This window comes from Xenopus laevis, chromosome 9_10L (genome assembly GCF_017654675.1).
Source record: "Xenopus laevis strain J_2021 chromosome 9_10L, Xenopus_laevis_v10.1, whole genome shotgun sequence".
NCBI lineage: Eukaryota > Metazoa > Chordata > Amphibia > Anura > Pipidae > Xenopus > Xenopus laevis.
Genome location: NC_054387.1, coordinates 57,427,552 through 57,444,776, shown reverse-complemented (window position 1 = coordinate 57,444,776; position 17,225 = coordinate 57,427,552). Strand labels below are relative to the sequence as shown.

Sequence of the window (17,225 nt, the reverse complement as noted above, 5' to 3'; positions counted from 1 at the left end):
GCAAATGCAACAGTTTTATCTGCATGGATCTGTGTGAGAACTGCACCAACGCCATCGTCTGAAGCATCTGTAGTAACCAAAGTGGGTTGTGCAGGATCAAATAAAGCTAGTGCTGGACTGTTCAAAATTATCTGTTTCACTATTTCAAAGCTATGTTGAGCAGACTGACCACACCAGACTTAAAGTCCCATGTTGTAGTGCTCTATGTGGCTCCACAACTGAAGCATAGTTGGGAATAACAGCATTGACATAGTCAGGGTCAGGCAGTAATCCCTCTTGTGAAATTATATGACCCAGAAATGACAGCAGAGTTTGTCTAAAGTGGTATTTGGAAAGGTTCAGTTTCAGTCCTGCAGAATCAATGCATTTCAGAACATTATTTAGGTATTTGTTATGAAGATCCATAGTTGGAGCGTAGACAATTATATAATCCAAGTAGCATTGTACACCAGGTATGCCATGGAGTATAGAAGACACCAGTCTTTGAAAACAACTCGATGCTGAAGCCAGTCCATAAGGTACAAGCTTGAACCGAAACAAACCATCATGGGTGATAAATGCAGTGAAGTCTATGCTTTCCTCATGCAGTAATACTTGATGATAAGCACTCTGAAGATCCAGGGTAGAAAATAATTTTTCTCCTCAGAGTTCTGAAAATATTTCCTCTGTGTGTGGTAAGGGATGATTATCCATAACAACTGCTTTATTAAGTTCATGGAGATCAACAGACAATCGAATACCTCCAGTTTTCTTCATTGTTACAACAATTGGTGAAACCCATTCAGAGGATTCTGATTTTTTAATCACATCTTGCTCTACCAGTTTCTTTAGTTCCTGTGAGACATTCTCCCTTATAGTGTAGGGCAATCGCCTCAATTTCTGGGGTACTGGTTTTACATCTGGTCTCAACTGAACTTTGTGTACAAAGTTCTTTGCACAGCCCAGTGAAGTGTTGCTTTGTGGTGACATTTTAGACACAGGCTGTGTGACAGGCACTGGTGCTGTAGTAATGAGACCATTAACTAATTGTAGGTTTAATGCAGCAAAGAGATCCCTTCAGGGAATAGCAGTACCCTTATTCACAATGTAAAAGTCACATTTTGCAGTATTTGATTCAAATTGTATATTCACTGGCAAGCAACCAAGCACAGGGATTGGATCCTTTAAGTAACTGACCAGTCTCAGGGCAGGTGCAACAAGCGGATCTTTTGCAAAGTATTTCAAGAAAATATCCTTTGGTAGTATAGAAACAGCTGAACCTGTATCAAGCATCAGGTTAATGGAGTGTCCCTTGTCAGCAGAAGCAGTACTGACACTGTGCATATAAACTTGTCTGGAATAAATGTACCAGCTTTATCCACACTTAATACTGTGACAATTGTAGTAGTGACTTCATGAACATCTTTAGTAGAGATGTCGCGAACTGTTCGCCGGCGAACTTGTTCGCCGGCGAACTTGTTCGCGCGAACATCGGGTGTTCGCGCTCGCCGGAAGTTCGCGAACGTCGCGCGACGTTCGCCATTTTGGGTTCGCCATTGTTGGCGCTTTTTTTTGCCCTCTCACCCCAGACCAGCAGGTACATGGCAGCCAATCAGGAAGCTCTCCCCTGGACCACTCCCCTTCCCTATAAAAACCGAAGCCCTGCAGCGTTTTTTCACTCTGCCTGTGTGTGCTGAAGAGATAGTGTAGGGAGAGAGCTGCTGCCTGTTAGTGATTTCAGGGACAGTTGAAAGTTTGCTGGCTAGTAATCGTTTTGATACTGCTCTGTTATTGGAGGGACAGAAGTCTGCAGGGGTTTGAGGGACATTTAAGCTTAGGTAGCTTTGCTGGCTAGTAATCTACCTTCTACTGCAGTGCTCTGTATGTAGCTGCAGTGGGCAGCTGTCCTGCTTCTGATCTCATCTGCTGACTGTTGCAATAACAGTAGTCCTTGTAAGGACTGCTTTTATTTATTTTTTTGTTGTTTTACTACTACTACTACTACTACTACTATAAGAGCCCAGTGCTATTAGTCTAGCAGTGTTGGGGAGTGGGACTGGTGTGCTAATCTGCTGCTCCTAGTAGTTCAGCAGCACCAACTTTAATTTTTTTTTTTAATATTCATTTTTTTTTTATTTTACTTTTTTTTATTTTACTACCGCTGTAGTAGTGTATAAGTTGACCTTTTAGGCATTATTTGCCCTGTAGGCATTATTTGCACACTGTTTTCTTCAACCCGCCATCGAGCTGTGTGACCTTGTTCACATTCTGTCTAAATATCCATAATATTACCGTCTCCAGAAAAAACACCGGAGTCACTTTTTTCAAGCAGCCATAATATATTTTACGTAATCCGTATCCACCGCTGTAGTAGTGTATACGTTGGCCTTGTAGGCATTATTTGCACACTGTTTTCTTCAACCCGCCATCGAGCTGTGTGACCTTGTTCCCATTCTGTCTAAATATCCATAATATTACCGTCTCCAGAAAAAACACCGGAGTCACTTTTTTCAAGCAGCATTCATATATTTTACGTAATCCGTATCCACCGCTGTAGTAGTGTATACGTTGGCCTTGTAGGCATTATTTGCACACTGTTTTCTTCAACCCGCCATCGAGCTGTGTGACCTTGTTCCCATTCTGTCTAAATATCCATAATATTACCGTCTCCAGAAAAAACACCGGAGTCACTTTTTTCAAGCAGCATTCATATATTTTACGTAATCCGTATCCACCGCTGTAGTAGTGTATACGTTGGCCTTGTAGGCATTATTTGCACACTGTTTTCTTCAACCCGCCATCGAGCTGTGTGACCTTGTTCCCATTCTGTCTAAATATCCATAATATTACCGTCTCCAGAAAAAACACCAAACAATGCCTACAAGGTCAACGTATGGCAGTTGTTTAAAGAGAACAGTAGATTACTAGCCAGCAAAGCTACCTAAGCTAAAATGTCCCTCAAATCCCTGCAGACTTCTGTCCCTCCAATACAGAGCAGTATCAAGCAGATTACTAGCCAGCAAGCTTACTATCATCTGTCCCTGAAATCACTAACAGCTCTCCCCCTACACTATCTCTTCCAAGCACACACAGGCAGATTTTTCAGATACATTTTTGCCCTTGATCCCCCTCTGGCATGCCACTGTCCAGGTCGTTGCACCCTTTAAACAACTTTAAAATCATTTTTCTGGCCAGAAATGTCTTTTCTAGATGTTAAAGTTCGCCTTCCCATTGAAGTCTATGGGGTTCGCGAACCGTTCGCGAACCGCTCGCATTTTTGCGCAAGTTCGCGAATATGTTCGCGAACTTTTTTTCCGACGTTCGCTACATCCCTAATCTTTAGCAGAACTTTTTTGCATTTGCAGCACAGTACAGCTTTTGCAGGACATTCTAGCATTATTTGCAGTGTGTTGTGTTGAACCACAGTGGAAGCAGTATTTTTTATTTGTATTTGCTGCACGGTTTTGCAGTGTAGGTAAATCCCTTTCCTTAGCACTGTATTTTGCCTGTGACTGTGCATTATTAGGCCACAGTGCTGAATTCACAATCTGTACATTCCCAGCAGTTCCCTGACTGAGAGTTTTAGCCTCTGCCACTGCTGTTTCAATTTGGCTAGCAACTGTAATAGCCTCTGCAAGGGTTAAATCCTGCTCTAGGAGCAGTCTCTCTCTAATGCGAGGTGAGTTTGTTTTTTGCCACCACATTTACTCTTGGCACGAAAAAGTTCTTTATAGCATTAACAGCAGTTTCATAAGTATCATCAGGTAATGGTAATGTATAGAATATATGCAGCCCCTCTGCTCCCAGGCAGTGAATAAGTAAAGCACGCTTTCTAGCAGCAGAAATCTCCCCTTGGTCATAATGTAATTTTCAAACATACAGATCCAAGCAATAAAATGTATGGTAGGCTCACCAGGTTTTGGGAGAAAAGCTGCAGGCTGCTGCAGAAGTAGAAGAGACATCTCGTCGTCAATTTGTTATGTTTTAGTAGCCGAGGATGAGTAGAGTATAACAGTGCTTTATTAGCCGCTTCATGCAGCCATTACACTTCAACAGTAGCTTCAACTCTAATACTTTTAAGCAGTATAGAAAGTACTATGTACACAGTATAACTCTTGTGCGCAGTGAGACCTACAGGCCATTTTTATAAACACCACACACACCAAGAAAACAAATGCTTGGTGTTCACTGAACGGCTATCACTCATCACTCATATGTGAAACAAGTTTATTAAACCATATTAAGACGTAGCCTTAAATCCATATGCCTCATCCTCCCCTATGGATAACACAGCACATAATTAAAACATTTTGGGTACCCCCTAACAAGTATTTCCAAATGCCAACAAAGTCCCACCAAGTTCAGTTTCTACAGGCAGAGCATGTCACACACACAGAGAATGGGAGCATAGGGCAGGCAGAGTATGTCTCATACACAGAGCATAGGACAGGTAGAGTATGGCACACAGGGAGCATAGGACAGGTAGAGTATGGCACACACACAGGGAGCATAGGGCAGGCAGAGTATGGCACACACACAGGGAGCATAGGGCAGGCAGAGTATGGCACACACACAGGGAGCATAGGGCATAGGCAGGCAGAATACAGCAGGAGACAGGGAAATTTATCAGGACCTGGTGCCCCTTTGGCAGTTTGTCTAAAGTGTAAACAGGTGAACAATGTGGGCATTATAGTCTGGGACTGAGATGTGAACAGTGCAGGGCTTTAGGGTGTGAGAAATAAAGGTGTAAGCAATACAGGGGCCAGTTAATCTCAGTACTAATACCTTTTAAAGCTTACAAAAGGTAAGTAGGCACAGCAGGCAGACTTTCATGTGGGGGCCACACACAGGGTTGTCGCGGGCCTCCAGTGGGCTAGCATTGTTATAGACATAGCAGGGACACACAAAGTCTGTCTTATTTTGTGTCTGTCTTAACTAAGGACTACCTGGTGTGGCTGTGACTCTCTCCCTTGGAATGTTGGGGTACATAGTTCACCTTAACCCCACAAACCTTCTCTGTCTGGGTTGCTTACTGTTTGTGTTTCCGCTTCACAGAGGAGAAGGAATCTGAGCCAGAATATAGGGATGTCACTCTCAACACCACCGAGAAGGTGACAGAGTATTACGATGTGGAAGAGAGACTGGGCACGTATGTACTGAATAATACTACATAAAATGGGAGGGGATATTATTATAATCCATTTCTGATTTCCTGGGGCCATTTGTGTCTGACAGGGGCAAGTTCGGACAAGTATTCAAAATTGTAGAGAAGAAGAGTAAGAAAATCTATGCCGGGAAATTCTTTAAAGCCTATTCTGCCAAAGACAAGGAGGGGATCAGGCAGGAGATTGCCATCATGAACTGCCTGCATCACCCCAAACTCGTTCAGTGTTTTGCTGCCTTTGAGGCCAAGGCTGACATGGTGATGGTCCTTGAACTGTGAGTAGCAAGCAAGTTATAATCCACCCAAACTCTTTTTTTCCCTAATGAAGGAAATTGTAGTACTTTGGGGCCCTGGGCAAGCACCCCTGGGGTTCAGTTAGATATTGTTTGTCTGTATGAGCCTGTGTTTCTCTGCACAGGGTCTCAGGTGGGGAGCTCTTCGAGCGAATCATTGATGAGGATTTTGAGCTGACAGAACGAGAGGTGATTAAGTACATGAAGCAAATCTCCGATGGGGTCGAGTTCATCCACAAACAGGGAATTGTACACCTCGACCTGAAACCAGAGAACATCATGTGTGTCAATAAGACAGGGACCAAAATCAAACTCATTGACTTCGGTCTCGCCCGGAGATTAGGTAATTAGTAACCCTTGCACTATTCATGCCTGTCAACCACTGTAACACCCTCGCCCTGGTGTGTACCACTATCTGCGCCACTCTGTGTGTCATTCTTTCGCCAATGTGTGCCTCTGTCTGTTCTATACTGAGTGTGTCTTTGTTATGTGTGTGGCACTTTCTAAATTGTGTGTTCCACTCTCTGCCTAGTCTATGTCACTCTCTGCCCTATGTGTGGCTTTCCCTGCCCCATGGGTGCCGCTATCTGCTCTCTTTCCAATGTGTGCCACTCTATGCTCAGTGTGTGCCGCTGTGTTCTGCAGTGTCTCTGTGCCTTGGCTTATTAAATTGCTCTGAGTGTCTCCCCATCTGCATATAAATCCCATAAACCTTCAGTGGTCGCATAAAATGGAATCTTAATGCAATCAACCGTCCAATCTCCCTCCATGACCCCATCCTGACCGCACTTTCCAGCTCATTAGGGCCCTTATTATGGTTGGAAATTCTTCCCTAACAAATGGGATTTCATTTCTGCCCTTTTTTGGTGTGTTTAATGCTTCATGTAAACTTCATTTCAGATAAACCAGCTGGCAGCAGTTCTGCAGCTTAACTCCTTCACAGCAGGGTTGTGTCCAATAGGGGGATTTTGGAGTAGGGTGACCCCCAGGAATAATCAACAAGCTCCACCTCCACTCACTTTAACCAACAGTGACTGAACATTCATTAGTGTTAAAAAGAGATGTTTCCAGCTGTGGGACAACTACATTTGGGCACTTGGGTGCAAGAGTTTCCTCCAAGCAATGGAATAAGTCTCTTGCTCTGCCCCCCCCCCCATCTTTATTACTGAAATTCCCAGTTCCTTCTGCTCATGATTCACAGCTGTCTGCCAGTAATGTGCCTTAAAGGAACAGTAACACCAAAAGAATGAAAGTGTTTTAAAGTAATTAACATATAATATAGTTAGCATGCACTGGTAAATGCTTTGTGCTTACTTCCGAAACACTACTATAGTTTATATAAACAAGCTGCTGTGTAGCCATGGGGCAGCTATTCAAGCTTGAAAAAAGGAGAAAAGGCACAGGTTACATAGCACATAACATATAATCTCTGTCCAATACAATGGTGTTTTATCTGTTATCTGCTGTGTAACTTGTGCCTTTTCTCCTTTTTTACAGCTTGAATGGCTGCCCCCATGGCTACACAGCAGCTTGTTTATATAAACTATATTAGTCATTTGGAAGCACACACACCAGTTTTACCAGTATTGAGCAACAGTACATTATATTTTAATTACTTTGATTCAATGCATTTTTTTTTTTGTTACTGTTCCTTTAACTCAGTGGTGCCCAAAAGGTAGATCGGAATCTACTATCTAGACCTTTAGCTGGTGATCAATAGATCTCAAGACACTGCCAACAAACTGCTTGTCTAAATCACCCTCCTGTTTCATGCTCTTCATTCAGATAATTCAGATAATTATGTTGTTAAGGTTACATAAGAAATAGTTTTGTTAAATATAGCAATATACATTTTCCCATTAATCAGTATTTAAGTAAAATTTCCATGGAAAATGTTTTTATGGAAGTAGATTATAATGGGACAACATCACTAGAAGTAGACCTTGCATTAGTAAAGTATGGGCACTCCTGCTTTAACTAGTATCCCCACCTCTCAATTGACCTCTTCACACCCCTTCTTCCTCTCCTTACAACCTACACTAACTAATACCCCTCGCTTCTCTAATAACCTCCATGCATACCTTCTTCCTCCCATGATAACCTACACTAACTAGTACCCCCCTTTATTGACTAAACTCCCCTGATATCAACTAACTAATACTAACTCATTTAATTAGTATATCTTCACTATTACTGCCTTTCCCCTGTAATAACATTTACTAACCTCCAAACTGTATTAACCATTCTCTTGTTAACCCCATCATAACCTGATAATCTCCCTTATAATGATATTGATTTTGCTACTTTCCAATAATTGGACTATAATGGGATCCTAGGGGGCAGTAACCAGCCTCGAGCTGACTGTGCATTCCTAGGGATCAGTATTTAACTCCTGTGTTGTCATCAAGTCAATCGATTTCCCTTTTCTTGTTTCTTGCAGAGAGCTGCCCAAACCTCAAAGTGCTTTTTGGAACCCCTGAATTTGTAGCCCCTGAAGTCATAAACTATGAGCCCATTGGTTACTCCACTGACATGTGGAGCATTGGCGTCATCTGCTACATCCTGTAAGTCTCATGGGTGTTCTGACTGCGAGTGCGAGAATGTGCCCCATCATGTGTCTTATTAAAAAAAATATACAGAGGAATGTGCAACTGTCTCTCATACGATTGCTGAAGTAACATAGTAACATAGTAAGTTAGGTTGAAAAAAGACACACGTCAATCAAGTTCAACCTTTTAGGTCTATATATATAACCTGCCTAACTGCTAGTTGATCCAGAGGAAGGCAAAAACCCCAATTTGAAACCTCTTCAATTTGCCTCATAGGGGAAAACTATTTCATTAAGCCCAACAGACCTTAGTTTAGAAAGCAGTTGTTTGTGGGGCATTGTATCAAACTCCAAATAGATCACATCAACTGCCCCCCTGCTGGCCAGCATCTTACTTACCTCATCATAAAAAGCGATTACATTTGTCTGGCATGACCTATCCTTCATAAAGCCATGCTGATTGCTGCTCATAATGCCATTTACTAGGACAACATTTTGAATGGTATCCCATAACAAGCCTTCAAATAATTTGCCCACCACAGATGCCAAACTTTTAAAATATTGGAAAGACATCAGCTTTCCTCCAATCCATAGGTACCATACCAGATGAAAGTGAATATGAGAAAATCAGAAATAGAGGCCTGTCTAAAACTGAACTAAGCTCTCTTAGTACCTGGGGGTGTATGTCACCTGGCCCTGGAGCCTTTTTCACATTCATTTTTATTAAAGCTTCATGAACCATATCCTGAGTCAGCCATTGACTAGATTAAGTAGAGCCAACAGTGCAGCTACAAAGTAAGCCTGGGAACTCTGACTCCTCTCTTGTATACACTGAAGAAAAGAAAGAATTCATATACTTAAAAAACTTTTTGGAGTTAGTCTTAGTCTCTGCCACAATGCGCTCCTCATTTTCTATCTTTGCCTTGCAGATTGCAGTTTTACAACATTTATTATATCATTTGTATTAATTGAATGCAGCCTCTGTTACCATAGACTTGTAGTTTGTAAATGCCTTTCTCTTCTTTCCCATTAACTTCTTTACTTCCATATTAAGCCACATAGGGCGGTTCTTGGTGCTTCTACAGTTACTACTTAAGGGAATAAATTTAGAACAGTAATGATCTAATATCATTCTAAATGACAACCATTTCTGTTCTGTTTCTGTGTTTTTGGCATAAAACATAATAGCCCAATCTATGCTCTGCAGGGCAGCCCTTAAGGTGCTAAAATTAGCTTTTCTGAAATTCTGGGGTTTTGTTGCCCCAGTGTATATTTGTTTTTTGCATCAGACATTAAATAAGATCATATTGTGGTTACTATTACCCATGGGTTCAATCACTTGCACATTTGCTATACTGTATGTTCTGGGTCATTAGAGATCACTAGATCCAGTAGATCCTCAACAACCTGTTCCATAAAAATGTCATGCAACAAAATACATACCCCTCCTAATTATATTTTGGAGCACTGGGCTCCATGCAGACTCCCTACCATTGGCTGGCTGATAGAGGGGTATCGCTGTAGGTTCCACAGCAGTCCTGGACCTAAAATCGAATCCCCTGCCCAACCTGTTGCCTCCCAATCGGCTGACATTTTTCCAGTTAATTTCTTGCATTAGATCCAAATATGAACGAAGAGATTAAATTGTTGCTCAGTTTAAAGGGCCGCGTGCTTCTTAGAAGTATTTCAAGTAAATCTTATTTTGGTCATTGGCCCTTGATCAAGAAGATGCTTCCTGTGTATCCTCTCAAGTGCCGCCAAGTTTATGCTGAGAACTCTCTGTAATCCCACAGCATTGCAGCTACAGAGGGGAAAAGAGAACACTCACTGAGTAGAATTTATAGCATTAGTTCTACAGTTCTCAGCAGGGAACACAGACATTTTTAGTGGTTTTGGGCACAGACGCAACTGCAGAGCCCATTAACACCACAGCTACTATAGGCACCATCTCTCCCTACTACACCTGATATCCGTCACCCACAGTCCCTTCTCAGAGACTATTATCCCACTGCTACTATAGGCACAATCTCTCCCTACTATACCTGCTATCCCACAGCAACAGTCACTTCCCAGAGACCATTATCCCTCCTTCTATTATAGGCACCATCTCTTCCTACTATACCTGCTATGCCACAGTCCCTTCCCAGAAGCTATTATCCCCACTGCTACTATAGGCACAATCTACTCTACTATACATGATATCCCACAGCCACATTTCCTTCAAAGAGACTATTACCCCACTGCTACTATATGCACCATCTTTCCCTACTATACCTGCTATCCCACAGCCTCAGTCTCCTCCCAGAGACTATTAACCCACTGCTACTATAGATACAATCTCTCTCTACTAAACCTGCTATCCCACAGCTACAGTCCCTTCCCAGAGACTATTATCCCCACTACTACTATAGGCACCATCTCTCCCTGCTATACCTGCTATTCCACAGCCACAGTTCCTTCCCAGAGACTATTATCCCACTGCTACTATAGGAACCATCTCTCCCTACTATACCTGCTATCCCACAGCCACAGTCCCTTCCCAGATACTATTATCCCTACTGCTACTATAGGCACCATCTCTTCCTACTATACCTGCTATGCCACAGTCCCTTCCCAGAAGCTATTATTCCCACTGCTACTATAGGCACAATCTACTCTACTATACATGATATCCCACAGCCACATTTCCTTCAAAGAGACTATTACCCCACTGCTACTATATGCACCATCTTTCCCTACTATACCTGCTATCCCACAGCCTCAGTCTCCTCCCAGAGACTATTAACCCACTGCTACTATAGATACAATCTCTCCCTACTAAACCTGCTATCCCACAGCTACAGTCCCTTCCAGAGACTATTATCCCCACTACTACTATAGGCACCATCTCTCCCTGCTATACCTGCTATTCCACAGCCACAGTTCCTTCCCAGAGACTATTATCCCACTGCTACTATAGGAACCATCTCTCCCTACTATACCTGCTATCCCACAGCCACAGTCCCTTCCCAGATACTATTATCCCTACTGCTACTATAGACACCATCTCTCCATACTTTACCTGCTATTCCCTTTCCAAGGTGTTATTAACCCCACCACTGTGCTATTGCCTGAGGTTAGGTGCAAACTTTGTACTTTGCCCAAAATGGCTTTTACCTGAATAAGGAGTTTGCCTGACAGTTTAATGGAACAATTTGGATAATATTTATTCTGAAGCTTTTCAAGCCCTCTTTGATGTCTTTGTAAAACTACTAAAGCTGCAGCATATTTGGAAGCACTTACATGGTATTTATTTTTTTATCTCAAACAATACACAAAGACCTATTTTGTTCTACTTGTGAACAATAATTTATAAATGTTCTGTTGTCTGATGCTGCCCCCTAGAGGCTTATTTAAGGTCTATACTTTGTTACAGAATGTGTTATTGCCGTTATTCCAGGTATCATTTCTTACTATCCAATATTTTTATAATGCCAGCAAACTACACAGCACTTTTCAGACAATATGTAGTACTGTCTAAGTGAAACAATATAGCAGCTCCCACCTATATGTATAAATACAAATATACAGAGAAGGAATGTTTGGGGCACACAATAAGCTATACCCTCATACAGTACTGTCCAAGGAAAGCGATATGGCACCTCTCACCCATATGTTTAAATACAAATATACAGAGAAGGAATGCACTGGATCCAATTACACTTTTCTTTCTCCCTTTGCCAGGGTTAGTGGACTTTCTCCATTCATGGGGGATAATGACAATGAAACGCTGGCAAATGTAACTTCAGCCACTTGGGACTTTGATGATGAAGCTTTTGATGAAATATCTGAAGATGCCAAAAACTTTATCAGCAGTTTGTTGAAGAAGGACATGAAGTAAGAGGGGTCTCCCATTCCAGGGCATTTCATGGATTCTCTGGGAGATGTGTTGCAGGATCTTATCCTTTTATTTGTTGGCTTCTGTTTGTATTCACTTATTTGCCCCCATTTTAGCTGCTTCCTCAACCCCCGACACATTAAAAAATATACTTATTGCTATGTTTATTAGATTGCTGCTAGTACATTCCTTGTTGGTTTTTAACACACTGTCCCTTTAATGGATCACCATTTTAACATTTAGACATTAAAATGTGAATGTATAGTGTTTTGTCTCATGTTCCTTCAAGTTATGACTGGATTATCTTAGCCTTCATTAATCACAAAATGACTTTGAAAACGTCCTTACTATACTAAGCACAATTCATAAAATACCTTAAAACTATGGGTGCTCTGAGCATTTTTCTGTCTTTTTGTCTGTGATAAGGAAACGGCTGAACTGCACCCAGTGTCTCCAGCATCCATGGCTGCAGCAGGACACTGCTACAATGGAGGCCAAGAAACTCTCAAAAGAGAGGATGAAGAAATATATGGCTCGGAGGAAATGGCAGGTAACAGTGGAATGGTTTGATAAGTTAATAAGTGTAAAACTCCCATTTAATGGTTTATGGGGGCATCTCAGTTCTCAGTTTATACTTGGATACAGAAATTACGTTTTTGGGACAGTGCTTAGTCTTAAAGGTGTGGTTCACCTTCAAAATAACTTTTAGTATGTTATAGAATGGCCAGTTCTAAACAAAATTCAATTGGCTTATTTTTTTATAGTTTTTGAATTATTTGCCTTATTCTTCTTCTGATTCTTTCCAGCTTTCAAATGGGGTCACTGAGCCCATCTAAAAATACAAATGCTCTGTAAGGCTACACATTTATTGTTATAGCTCTTTTTATTTTACTTGTCTTTCTATTCATATTCCAGTCTCTTATTCCAATCAAGGCATGGCTGCTAGGGTAACTCTCACCCTAGGAACCAGATTGCTGAAATGGCAAACTCAAAGCTGCTAAATAAAAGGCTAAATAACGCAAAATGAAAACCATTTGCAAACTGTATCAGAATATCACTCTCTACATCACACTAAAAGTTTTTTTTAAAGGTGAACAATCCCTTTAACGAGGTCATTAAATGTGACTTGGGCAAGTTGGTTTCTAACACTCTTTCCATGTTGCAGAAAACTGGGCATGCGGTGAGGGCAATCGGACGTCTCTCTTCTATGGCCATGATCTCTGGGTTAAGTGGCAGGAAGTCATCAGGCAGTGCCCCAACCAGTCCTCTGTCTGCAGAGCTAGAAACCACTGAAGGTGAGCTGTTAAGTTTGTATACACTGCAGCGGAACAGAAATGGGTTGATCTTCCGGTCAATAAATGCAACTGTTTCAGATCCTCTTTGGTCAGTTTTTGATCGGTTTTGCACCAGCTGCCATTTACACCATTGCTATTGCCAGGCTGATATGGCTGTGGATACTGAGGCCCTCCAAGGAATTCTGCCTCTTGCCCCTTATAATAACTCAGTCATCGGGAGTCCAAGTGGAATTCCATCTTCTCTGTTTATAATTAGGTACTACGGTCACCTTTTTACATTAAGAGTAGTTGTTCTGCACGGGAACTGTATGATACAAAGTATCAGGGTTTCAGTCTTTTCCCTTTCCAGCCCTGTTTTCTCCCTGATCCCAATCAAGTGTATCTGTATTATCAGCAGGGCCCCTCCAGGACAGGGCTACGTGCTCAGCCGCCTGCTCTCTGGGTTATTTTGGGATTTGCTGATGGGAACGTGAATGGGAAGATTTTCTTTTATAATTTGATTATTCCTGAATTTGATCTTATTTTATAAAAACCTCAGCCAGTGGTAGTTCTATGAGATTGTGTTTCTAATAATCCAGCATTTACAGGTATAAATAGATGTCGTTGTCCGCAGTGTTGTTAGTTTGTAGTGTGTAGTTAGTAATCTCCTTTGCATGTCCCAACAGAAGACAATCAGGCTTTCCTGGAATCTGTGACAGAGGAAAAACCCCCTGCAAAACCTTTCTTCACAAAGACTATTCTGGATATTGAAGTTGTGGAAGGCAGCGCCGCTAGGTTTGACTGCAGGATTGAAGGTCAGTGGGCAGACTTTACAGCACTTGGCAACAAAGCTTTATGTTATTGTTTAAAGAGATTGATTAATCCAGGGCACATGGGCATCAGCCCCTGTAGAACCTTCCCCTTTGGCAATTACTCTCCATTGATTGGGACTGGAAAAAGAGGCGGTCTTCGGCAAAACCCATGTCTAAACTGTCTCATGACTAAATGATTCCTCGACCTGACTATTGTTGGACTAAGGGCCCACCAGAAAACCTGGGGCCTGCCCTCACAACAATTAGATAAAGACAGTACCAAATAGTATAGACTAAGAGATTATTTATATAGGGTAATGGTGGAAATAAGATAGGTCTCATGGAAATTTCTCCCCTAATTGTGCCCAGTAGGATATTCTGTGGTACTCTGGCAGGCCTGATTCAAGGGGGGAGAGTGTAAATGGCATCCTTGCCTTGTGCTGGGAATAAGATGTATTTTATTTAATGTTGCAGGTCACCCGGACCCAGAGGTGATTTGGTACAAGGATGAACTGCCAATCAAAGAATCTCGCCACTTCCAGATAGATTATGATGAGGATGGCAATTGCTCCCTTACTATTTCGGAGGTATGTGGCGATGATGATGCCAAGTACACCTGCAAAGCCGTCAACAGCCAGGGGGAGGCGACCTGCACTGCTGAGCTCATTGTGGAGGTAATGGCAGAGGAACAAGAGGAGGAAGAAGAAGAAGAAGAAGAAGAGGAAGAAGAGTAAACAAGGACTCCACCTGGAGCATTAACAGCACCCCACACAGGGAATTCAACCTTTCAGTCCCCAGAAAGACATTTCATTTTTTTTTTCCATAACAAAAGTGATGTGATAACATTTCTATGTAGATATCACTATTTGGAGCTTAGATTCTCAGCCCGATACAATGAGATGCAGGGGCATTACCAAAGCTCAGCCGTAAATTCCAGAATGCCGGAACTCGGCTGTTCTGCGCCTGTGGCAGATTCCCCAGGTCTAATTGGAGACTGACATGACACGACAGAAACTTGCTGGATCTCCAGGGCCTTCTCTGCACTTACTAGATATGGTCCAGGACAGGGGGATAGTGGGGGGATGAGTGTGAGTATTTAAGAAGTTTTGAATGTCTGAGAGCCCTAATGAGACAGCAGAGCACAGAAGAGCATTACTGAAACATAACAAGGCCATTAGGGCAGACGGATGTAACTTTCCCATAGGTACTTTAGTACTACAGATTTAGTACTGATGCCTTAACACTTGAACTCCTTACACAGGACACACCTTTGGTTTCTAGATGCCCCATAATAGAAAGCAGTGAGAGTCATTATTCCATGAATAGGGTTAGAGTTTCCCTGTTAGGAATATAATTCCCCATGTAGAGTTCTTACTGCTGATAACAAGGAAGGTTCTGTCATTTATGGGTGATGCTTGTAAAACTGCATTCTGTCCCTTTAAACACAAACCAAATTAGATCCCAAAGGCCGGCATCACTCTAAAAGACCAAAGGGCCAAGCTGAAAGATGTCAGACTCTTGGCTCGCCTTTGTCTCAAATCAGATTGGCTCTCTGATATTATGATGTCACAATCTAGTCATGATTTGGGTAGAGATCAGTAATCAAGGCAAAATGTTATCCTCTAACATTCAGAACCCTGGGGTGTAAGTGCAGAGGAAGCTCTGTAAGATGAAGCAATAAATCCAACACTTTTTATTCCATGTGTGCAGCTCAAATGAACCACTCTTTGGGTCTGTCAATATAACCAAGAACTTGGGGAATGTTCTCTCTTCTTCTACGTGACGTGAGATTCACATTCAGATTTTACTTCACATTATAAGCACTTTGTTTTCTTTATTACCGAGGTCACGCCTGGCGTTGGGGGGGGGGGTGAGACGTTCCACTTGGCCTGTGTGCCATGATAAGTGTGTGCATGTGTCTGTGTTGATACGTGTGTCAGAAGCATTGCCTGGGGGGGGCACTCTTCCTTTCACTACAAACTGTACAGTACCAGGATGCTGGGAATCTCAAGTGGGGGGGCAGATTTATTAGAGTGATGGGAGTAAGATCAGAAAGGTCTGTTGGAATTTAACTCTCCATTATAGGCCACTTCCTTGTAATATTCCCACAACTGCACCCAAACCCAGCCAACAAATCCTCAAAATTGTGTTTTATACTACATACAGTACTTTTTAAAGGCCAAAATTTATATTCTGTGAAAAGTGGTTTCCTCCAAACTAAGTAGGCTATAATTGACATTTCCCTATTTTAATTTTAAAAAGACGTCGATGATTGTTGTGTGTGAAAGTGGAGCCCGAAGGCAAGCTCCATTCAATATTTGTCCTATAGAGCTGTTTATTCTACTCTCCAGCCTTATATTTATTGACTTGTCTGGTTGCTACGGTGCCAATGACCCTTTTAGGCCTGATAAAAAAAACAAGTTAAATATTAAATAAATAATATTAAAATGTAACCTCTTCTTTCTGGTTGCTGCTGTTACTCACCCTAGCAGCAGGACAGCTGGATGACATTTGAGAGAACAGAAAGGCAAATAAGACAAACAAACTGATGAGATAGCCAAACCCTTAGGTGAACTTCCACTTTAAATGTGGCATTGGGTTCCCATGTAAGGGCAGTCCAATAAGAATCTTTATTGAGTTCTTAGTATTTTTAGCTAATCTGACATTTTTGGCCCCAGGTAAGAATGATCATTTTTTATACAGATGGTTGGATGTCGCCCCCAAGTGTAACCAGCTTGGTAGACAAGAGGTTAAACCCCAGTCTAAGGCATATTCTGCATTATTCCCCCCTGTCCCCTTGTGCAGATACGCTCTGCCCCCACAGAATGGACACGGTTCTGTATATGGAAAGGTTTTTACGTGTACAAATGTCACTAGATAGAAATGCGCTCGCCTATTATTATTATTATAATTATTATGTGTTTTTCTGATGTATTTTATTGAAAATGCACAATTCTTCCTTTTTTCTGTCAGTTTGTATAAGAATTTTGGGGAGACAAGATGCGACTGATGTAGTTGCTCACATTATAAGTAAAGGTATCACACAGCATGCTTTCTATAAGTTCTGCCTCTGCGTTTTCTCTTCTTTTACTACCTGAGGGTGTGTTTTTGGTTGGAAAATGTGCCACATATAGCACACAACTGAAAATGTATTAGGCCACAACCACATTACCACAACCCCCACATCAACATTTCAATAACTCTCTAGACATGCCAGTAAGATCACTAAGGATAATGTGTTCAGAGGATTGCATTAACCTCAGACATGCCAGTAAGAT

General features: G+C 41.8%; 1 protein-coding gene across 3 annotated transcripts in view; it reads left to right on the top strand.

Moving 5' to 3' along the window:
- Positions 1–17,008, top strand: part of mylk.L (myosin light chain kinase L homeolog) — an 88,256-nt gene extending 71,248 nt beyond the window's left edge. For all 3 annotated transcript variants that reach the window (XM_018235625.2, XM_018235626.2, XM_018235624.2), the window contains 9 exons: positions 5,035–5,128; positions 5,215–5,418; positions 5,562–5,779; positions 7,877–8,000; positions 11,708–11,860; positions 12,288–12,411; positions 13,027–13,156; positions 13,822–13,950; positions 14,422–17,008. In XM_018235625.2, the coding sequence (XP_018091114.1) occupies positions 5,035–5,128; positions 5,215–5,418; positions 5,562–5,779; positions 7,877–8,000; positions 11,708–11,860; positions 12,288–12,411; positions 13,027–13,156; positions 13,822–13,950; positions 14,422–14,681 (1,436 nt within the window). In that variant the 3' untranslated portion in view covers positions 14,682–17,008. The remainder of the gene's footprint in view (positions 1–5,034; positions 5,129–5,214; positions 5,419–5,561; positions 5,780–7,876; positions 8,001–11,707; positions 11,861–12,287; positions 12,412–13,026; positions 13,157–13,821; positions 13,951–14,421) is intronic.
- The last annotated feature ends 217 nt before the right edge of the window (positions 17,009–17,225 follow it).